General features: G+C 31.2%; 1 protein-coding gene across 11 annotated transcripts in view; it reads right to left on the reverse strand.

Annotated features, from left to right (window-relative positions):
* Positions 1 to 8,602, reverse strand: part of LOC107626907 (putative aquaporin NIP7-1) — a 27,876-nt gene extending 19,274 nt beyond the window's left edge. For 3 of the 11 annotated variants that reach the window (XM_021115542.2, XM_088506401.1, XM_021115539.2), the window contains exon 1: positions 8,247 to 8,602. Coding sequence is in view for 7 of the 11 variants with exons in the window: in XM_016329800.3 (XP_016185286.2) it covers positions 6,570 to 6,601; positions 8,247 to 8,286 (72 nt within the window). In the remaining 4 variants the exon portion in view is untranslated. Of the gene's footprint in view, positions 1 to 6,569; positions 6,665 to 8,246 lie in introns of all 11 variants that reach the window. The other 8 variants (XM_021115538.2, XM_021115540.2, XM_088506400.1 and 5 more) reach the window with 7 other exon arrangements.
* Positions 8,603 to 8,920: the final 318 nt, after the last annotated feature.

Here is an 8,920-nt window from a genome sequence, read left to right on the forward strand (position 1 = left end):
ACGGAGAGAAGAAGAAAATTTAGAAAAAAATGATACGTCATTTTGATTCGATTAAACTAGTAAATTTGTTCTATTTTTTATGAAATTTTAGTATGTTATTTCTGGTGTAGAGATAAACATTAGGATATAATTTGTTAGTTGTATTACCTTCTCTTTTTGTTTGATTTGAGATACCCACTTTATAGAAGGTTTATGATTCCATCAATTTTGATGATATATTTTGTTGATTGTTGAGATGTCTTAGTACTACTAAAAAGACTGATTGTGTACCCATTATTTTGATAGTGGAAGATTTTACTGGAGTAGGTCTCGTGAGTTTTTTGTCCCTCTTTTGGGGATTTTTTCACGTAAAATTCTGGTGTTTGATTATTTACTTTCTGCCATTATATTTGCTGCTTAGAGTATCTTTGGTATTGCCTATTTAACGCACAGATTGTAGAAAAATTATTTTTGATGCTTCTGCTATTAGACAAGTTTTTATTGAACCTCAATTTTCCTAACAAAGTGGTATCTACAGCTTTGGTTGTTTATCTTTGTGCGATTAAATGGAGGAAAATACTCATAGGCTAAATATGGTCAAATTGAATTTCCAAAATTACTCGATTTGGAAGACCCTCATGGAAGATATGTTGTATAGAAAGGACTTGTATGATCTTGTGGAGGGGGGATAAATCCAAAGGTACTAAATCTGATGCTGAATGGAAGAAGTTGAATCGGAAGGCAATTGCTTTGATTAGACAATGGCTTGATCTTAGCGTGTATCCACATGTTGACACCGAAACGAAAACCAAGAAGATGTGGAAGAAATTAAAGGAGTTATATGAGAGGAAGAATGTATAAAACAAAGCATTCTTGATTAGGAAGCATGTCAATATAAAGTATATTAAAGGTAAATCAATGCCAGAGCACTTGAGCATTTTTCAAGAGACGGTGAACCAACTGGCAAATAATGAAATCACTTTGAATGATGAGTTGCAAGCCTTGTTGTTGTTGAGCTCTTTGCCTGATAGTTGGGAAGTTCTGGTTGTGACAATAACTAACTCAGCTCCAAAAGAAAAGTTAACGTTAACAATTGTTAAACATGTTGAATGAAGAAGGCAAAAGAAGAGAACGAGATTTGATTAATGCCTCCTCCCAATCAGAAGCACTTATTTCAGAGTCACGGGGGAGAAGTCAAAGTAGAAAACTTCATAGTTTTGACAAGTCAGAGAGTCGTAGCAAGTCAAGAGAAAAGTACCAACCAAGAAAGGAGTTCATTTGTCACTATTGTGGCAAGTCGAGGCATATCAAGAGATATTGTAGGTTCTTGAAAAGAGAACAATCAAGGAAAAGAAATGAAGACAAAGGTAAAGATAGTGATAAAGAAACTACTACTGCTGTTTATGAAGATGTTCTTATCACATATAATGAAAATTATGTGAATCTTGTCTGTGATGATTCCACTTGGATTATGGATTCTGGTGCCTCATGCCATATCACTTCGAAGCGTGAATTTTTCACTTCCTATACTGCTGGAAATTTTGGCAATATCAAATTAGGAGATAAAGGAGTGTGTGATATCATTGGTATGGGTGATATGTGGCTTGAAACTAATATAGTTGCAGTTGAAGAATGTTAGGCATGCGCCAGATATGCGGTTCAATCTTATTTTAGTGAAGGCATTGGATCAAGAGGGGTATTGCACTTCCTTTGCTAGTGAAAAATACAAGATTACCAAAGGAGCTCTCATTGCTGTTAAAGAAGACAATAGTCTCACTACTTTCTACTGGTTGCAAGCAAAGTTGTGCAAAAAAGATGTGAACGTAACTGATGATTCCTTTTCTGATTTGTGACATATACGTCTTGGTCACTTGAGTGAGAAAGAACTAAGCGTCTTAGCCAAGAAGCACTCACTTCTCGTGAAAGGTACAACTTTAAGTACTTGTACTCATTGTTTTGTTGAAAAGAATGCTAGAGTATCATTTCATAGTTTTGGATCTCATAGGAGATCACATTTTCTAGATTTAATTCACACTGATGTTTGCACTATGGATGCTAAGACACTAGGCGGTGCATCATACTTTGTTACTTGTATTAATGATTATTCTCCAAAAGTGTGGGTTTTTGTTTTGAAATCTAAAGACCAGGTGTTCGATATCTTCAAACACTTTCATGCAAGTGTTGAAAGAGAAACAGGAAAAAAACTGAAATGTGTTTGAGCAGATAATGGTGGTGAATACAGGGGTCCCTTTGAAGAGTATTATAAAGGACATGGGATCAAGTTTGAGAAGACGGTTCCTAAGAATCCTCAACATAATGGAGTTACAGAGAGAATAAATTGTACTATTAATGATAGAGTCAGGTGTATGCTCTCTCATGCAAAGTTGCCTAAATCCTTTTGGGGTGAAACGATGAGGACTGCGGTAGATTTGATCAACCTTTCTCCTTCAGTTCCACTAAATAGTGATGTTCCAGAGAAAGTTTGAAGAGAGAAAGATGTCTCCTATAGTCACTTGAGAGTGTTCCGCTACAGGACTTTTGTTCACATTCCAAGAGATGAAAGGTCCAAAGTTGATGGAAAGTCAAAGCAGTATATCTTCATGGGTTATGGTCACGAAGACTTTGGTTACAGATTATGGGATCCGGTGAGTAAGAAAATAATTAGAAGTCGAGATGTGATTTTTCTTGAAGACCAAACTATTGAAGACCTTGAGAAGATAGATAAGCTAACAATAACTATTAGACGTTCTGCTGATGATGAACTTGGTCTTTCCACTAGACCTCCTGTTGATGGGGGAGATGTACAAATTGATAATGATGGTGATGATTTGTATGATGAACCTACACCTCAACCTGAGGTGCCAGATGCCGAAGTTCCACCAGATGTTGAAGTTCTACCTAAACCACCAGTTGAACCTGAATTGAGAATATCTACTAGAGAGCGTCATCCTTCTCAGAAATACTCTTCTTATGAGTATGTGATGAAGACTGAGATTGGGGAGTCAAAGAGCTATCAGGAAGCTATGTCTGATGAGCATAAGGAAGATTGGTTGAAGGCCATGCAAGAAGAAATGAAATCCTTGCATGAGAATCATACATTTGAATTGGTGATGCTACCAAAGGATAAGAGAGCATTCAAGAATAAATGGGTGTTCAAATTAAAAGCGGATGAAAATGTCTCACGGCCAAGGTACAAACTCGATTGGTTGTGAAAGGTTTTGAGCAAAAGAAAGGTACTGATTTTGAGGAGATTTTTTTCTCCAATTGTGAAGATGTCCTCTATTCGAGTTGTACTTGGATTGGCGGCTAGCTTGAATTTAAAGGTTGAGCAGCTTGATGTGAAGACTGCATTCCTTCACGGTGACATAGATAAAGAAATTTATATGGAGCAACCAGAGGGTTTCGAGGTTAAAGGAAAGGAGCATCTTGTATGCAAGTTGAAGAAGAGCTTATATAGGCTAAAGCAAGCGTCAAGACAGTGGTATACAAAGTTTAATTCCTTTATGGAAGATCATGGGTATAGTAAGACTTCTTCAGATCATTGTGTGTATGTTAAGAAATTCTCTGATGGTGATTTTATAATTATCTTGCTTTATGTTGATGATATGTTGATTGTTGGTCATGACACTAAGAAGATTGAAAATCTTAAGAAAGACTTGAACAGATCATTTGCTATGAATGATTTGGGTCCTGCAAAAAAAATCCTTGGCATGAGTATCACTCGTGACAGGAGGAAAAGAAAACTGTGGTTATCGCAGCAGAAGTATATTGAGAAGGTTTTAGAGAGGTTTAATATGAATAATTCCAAACCTGTTAGTACTCCACTTGCTAGTTATTTCAAGTTGAGTTCACGGCAATGTCCTACAAGTAAGAAATAGAAAGCAAAAATGAAGAAGATTCCATATGCATCTGCAGTTGGCAGTTTGATGTATGCTATAGTTTGCACTAGGCCGGATATTGCTCATACTGTTGGAGTTGTTAGTCAGTTTCTCTCTAATCCTGACAAGGAACACTGGCAAGCAGTGAAGTGAATTCTCAGATACCTTAATGGCACTTCCAGAGTTTGTTTTATGCTTTGGGAGTGGCCAACTTATATTGGATGGTTACACAGATGTGGATATGGCTAGAGATCTTGATTCAAGAAAGTCTATTTCTGGTTATATGATGACTTTTGCAGGGGAGCTATGTCGTGGCAATCTCAACTTCAAAAATGTATTGCTTTGTCTACTACAGAGGCAGAATACATTGTTATTGTTGAAGCTTCTAAGGAACTCTTGTGGATGAAGAAATTTCTACAAGAGTTAGGCATCAATCAAGAGAAGTTTGTGTTATTTTGTAACAGTTAGAGTACTATCCATCTCAGCAAGAATCTGACGTTTCATTCCAGATCGAAGCACATAGAGGTGAGGTATCATTGGATACGTCAAGCACTTGAGATAAAGTCATATGCACTTGAGAAGATCCATACTGATGATAATGGTTCAGATATGATGACTAAGGGTTTACCTGCAGTGAAGTTTGATTCCTACAAAGAGAAGACAGGCTTGGTGGAGCAGCCTATTTCCACTTGAGTTGGTGAGGGAAGATTTGTTGGTGGGTTTTCAACTAAATAGGGCCCACAAGTTAAAATCAAATAAATAAATAAAGTGGCTTTTAAGCCACTAAGGGAGAGAGAGAGAGTTTTGAAACTCTCATTTGAAAAAAAACAAAGAAATGAACAAGGAGCTTCCATGGAGAGAAGAAGAAAATTTAGGGGAAAATGGCATGTCATTTTGATTCGATTAAATCAGTAAATTTGCTCCATTTTTTATGAAATTTTAGTATGTTATTCCTGGTGTAGAGATGAACATTAGAATATAACTTGCTAGTTGTATTGCCTTCTCTTTTTGTTTGATTTGAGATACCCACTTTATGGAGGGTTTATGTTGATTTCATCAATTTTGATGATGTATTTTGTTGATTGTTGAGATGCTCTAATGCTACTAGGAAAACTGATTATGTACCCATTATTTTGATAGTGGAAGATTTTACTGGATTATGTCCCGTAAATTTTTTATCCTCTTTTGGGGGGGATTTTCCACGATAAAATTCAGGTGTTTGATTATTTACTTTCTGTCATTATATTTGTTATTGGAGTATCTTTGATATTGCCTATTTAATCGTACAGATTATAAAAAATTATTTTTGGTGTTTATACTGTTAGACAGATTCTTATTAAACCTTAATTTTTGCAACAAATTGTGCATCACATAATCTTATTTTTCTTTTTTATGTGTCTATATAGTATGTTGAAGATTATTAATTAAAAAAATAATATTAAAAATACTAAGCAGTCAATTTTAATTAACAGTATAATAAACTATCAAATAAGTTTAGTACTAATTTCTTTATTAAGTTTGGATTTTAAATTTATTTTAGTTAAAGTTTAGATGTTTTTATTTTTATAAATTTTATATATTTTTTATCTTTGTTCTCGTGCGATAGTTAGGATATAGCTCATCCTCCAGCAGTCAGTTTCAAACCCTTACTACAGACAAAATAAAGAGAGAAGGTATCTGCAAAAGATACTCCAATACTCAAGTTAGTGAGTATATAAAAAATTAGGTAAATGTTATGGTACCTTTAACATTGTGTCTAAGTTACTAAAAAAGGTAAATAAATAATATTTAATAAATTTTAAATAATTTATTTTTTGTTTTAAATATTTTTTATTTTAAAAAATAAATTAAATAATTTAGACACCACAATAAAAATAACATAGAATTTACCAAAAAATTATGTCTCTTCTCTTGATTTATAAGATATCTTATCTCTTTTATATATGAGATGAAAAATTATCACTTACGTTTCAAAAATAATTTATATCAAAAAAATAATAATATCATATTAAGACGTTATGATATTCATTTTGATATATAGAGACGAATTATAACATTTGACCGAGTTATACAGTCATATCAAATATTAAATTTGACCGTAATATGGATATTATATCAAATTTCTGGCCGGTTATTACAGATTCACAATAACATAAAACCTTTGCAGAAATTCTAGCATTTTCATAATGTATTTATTCTAATTTACAACCCTTTTTTCCAGTCTTTGTGTGAACAGTGGTAGAATAATCTTTTGACCGACCAAAGTCACATTTATGGCTTGTAACTTGTGTAGACTGATTTTGTCTTTTGACTAAGAACTAATCGAGTGTATGTTCATACCAGGTTTTCAACGCACACTTTATGCCGCGTTTAGTTATATTACACCTAACTTTATGTATATTAATAGCCCAAAAACGTTAAATAATCTAGTATATTTAATTAAATTATATTTTTAAATATTATATAATTTTGATTGAATAATTTAATCAATAATTCAGTATTGTCGATTCGAATTTGATAGATAATCCTAAATGACATTAATATCTCTTATATATATCTTTAGTATTTGTTTATTAATTAGTATCTTATATTTTATTCTATCACAAACCAAAAAGGGTAATGAAGGTGCTGTAGATTTTTAATTTTCATTCAAAGGTGAAGTGAATGGAAATTAAAAAGTGATACTTTCAGAATCTGTTGGACTAGACTTACATCACTAGATGTTCCTGATTTTGCTGCCATTCCTGCAAATATGATGCCAAAGTATCCAAAATGCCCTTCATTATTCCATCATGCAACAATCTCAACTATATATATACATGAGTTTAGTTTTTATTCATTCTCAATGTAATACATATTTATAATATTATTCAATTACGTTTACTTAAATAAAAGAGATTTATTCTTCACATAATATCTACGTATACACTAAAATCAGCCATCAAAATCAGCTACCAAGATAAAATACATGTTAGAATACAAATACACATTGAAAATAAATTAAACTACACATGTATTTATATACAAATACACTAGTGACTGATTTTAATTGCTGATTTTAGTGTATAAATAGCATTTTTTATTAAAAAAAAACATATTTGACATTTACATTATTCTTTTGTAATTTTAGAATAAGAAATTTCTCTCACTATGACTCATTTACTCTCCTTTAAATTTTAATATAATTGATACTATATATCAAAATAAAATAAAAACATTAGAAACTAATTTTTTAATTAATAACCAGTTAACCTTTTTCTTTAAATCTATTTTCTCTTTCTACAAATAACAATTTAAACCCTTAGCATTTCTTTATCCATGACTTTAATTTTATTGGCTAATTGTTAGTTATAAAAAAAAAATAGTAAATCTCTAACAAACCGCTATAGAAATTGGGTTCGAATATCATACAATTCATGCAGTTTAAAAAAAAAAAAAAAAAAAAAAAAAGAAGAAGAAGAAGCTCTAATCATACAATTGAAGATTTAACAGATTTTCTTGTGTCCTTGAGTGTAGGTAAGAGCTAATTACAATTTTCTGTCTTTTCTGTTTGGCAATAATCTGTGTGTCCTGGCTTGGATTACATTATTCTAAGAACTATTGCTTCACAATTTTTTCTCTGTATCCACATTAATAATATGCAACTACTGTTGAAGATTGAACACTCTCAATCAAATTCAGAAGTCACAAATGATTGGGTTCATAACAGCACCACACGTCCACACCTAATCATTCAACTAATAATAATATATCTTTTAACTGTATCATCATCATTGTGTGTCAATTTTAATTAAATATTGAATTCTATAATATTCATTAGGTGATGACTCATCATTATGTTCCTAACAAAGCCTTCCATTATTTGATATATATCTTTAATAATTTGTCTTCTGGACACTGCTTTTTTCATGTGAGAATGTGAGATTATTATTTTGGTTTTATGAATAATTATCTAATTAATTTAGCTAATCATTTTAAAATTAGTTACAATAACAACAATAAGGACCATTTTTAAATTAATTTAATAAACCAGCAGAACTCTGACCTTTAATTTGTTAAATTTATTTATTTATTTTAAAGTTGAAGTATATATGAACAACAAAGCTATGTAAAAATAGTTTAGAATTAATGAAATATATGTTATGATGAATCTGGGAGAAGATTAATGAGATTATTGATGACTATTTCCTAACAGAATATATATAAGTAAAAAGCCTACATATATAGAAGAACAAATACCAATAATTTCTTATTTTTTTATTCTTTTCTCTTTTGAAAAAAGAAATTATCATTGAAATCCAATTCATCTATTCATCATATCAATATCAACAGAGTAAGCAACATATGAAATGTAATTAATAAGGAGTTGAAAAGATTCATATGTAGAACCTGGAAGCTTTGCAATTACCAATTTATCCTTCATATGCATAGTAGTGCATACCCTTTTTGTGTAATCCTTCTTCAATCTTGAATTTTGCCGCAGGAGACCATTTTTCTATACACTTGAAATGAAGAAGAAGATAATACGAATCCGACTATAATAGCTGAGGGGAATGAAGCCTGGTCCGAAATCACTTTTCATCCTGCCTTATCATATTCGAGATGATGAATGATTTCGAACCAGACAACATTCCCCTCAACCTCTTTGTTTTCCATGTATGTATGGCAGTCAGAAGAAAAGATTGGAAGAGAGAGAGAGCAAAAGAAGATTAGGAGAGAGAGAGAGAGTGATGGCTAAAGCTTTTGATATGTCCATGCATTATTTTTCATGGGTTCTTATTATATAATTTATATATACGTAAGTTTATTAAGATGACACTATTGTCGCTAGCGCTATTATTATTATTATTATTATTATTATTATTATTATTATTACATGTTTTAAATATACATATATACAGAGAAATAAAAAAAATTAAAAAAAATGTTAGAAATTTAAAAAAATGTATTTTTTTTTGTTAGTAATTAGTTAATAATATTTAAAAATGTGAATTAAAAATATATTATTAAATTATTAAATTAAAAAATTAAATTAATAACTAAAAATATTGAATAAAATAATA

The sequence above is a fragment of the Arachis ipaensis genome, chromosome B2 (genome assembly GCF_059453495.1).
Source record: "Arachis ipaensis isolate K30076 ecotype BB chromosome B2, ASM5945349v1, whole genome shotgun sequence".
Lineage (NCBI taxonomy): Eukaryota > Viridiplantae > Streptophyta > Magnoliopsida > Fabales > Fabaceae > Arachis > Arachis ipaensis.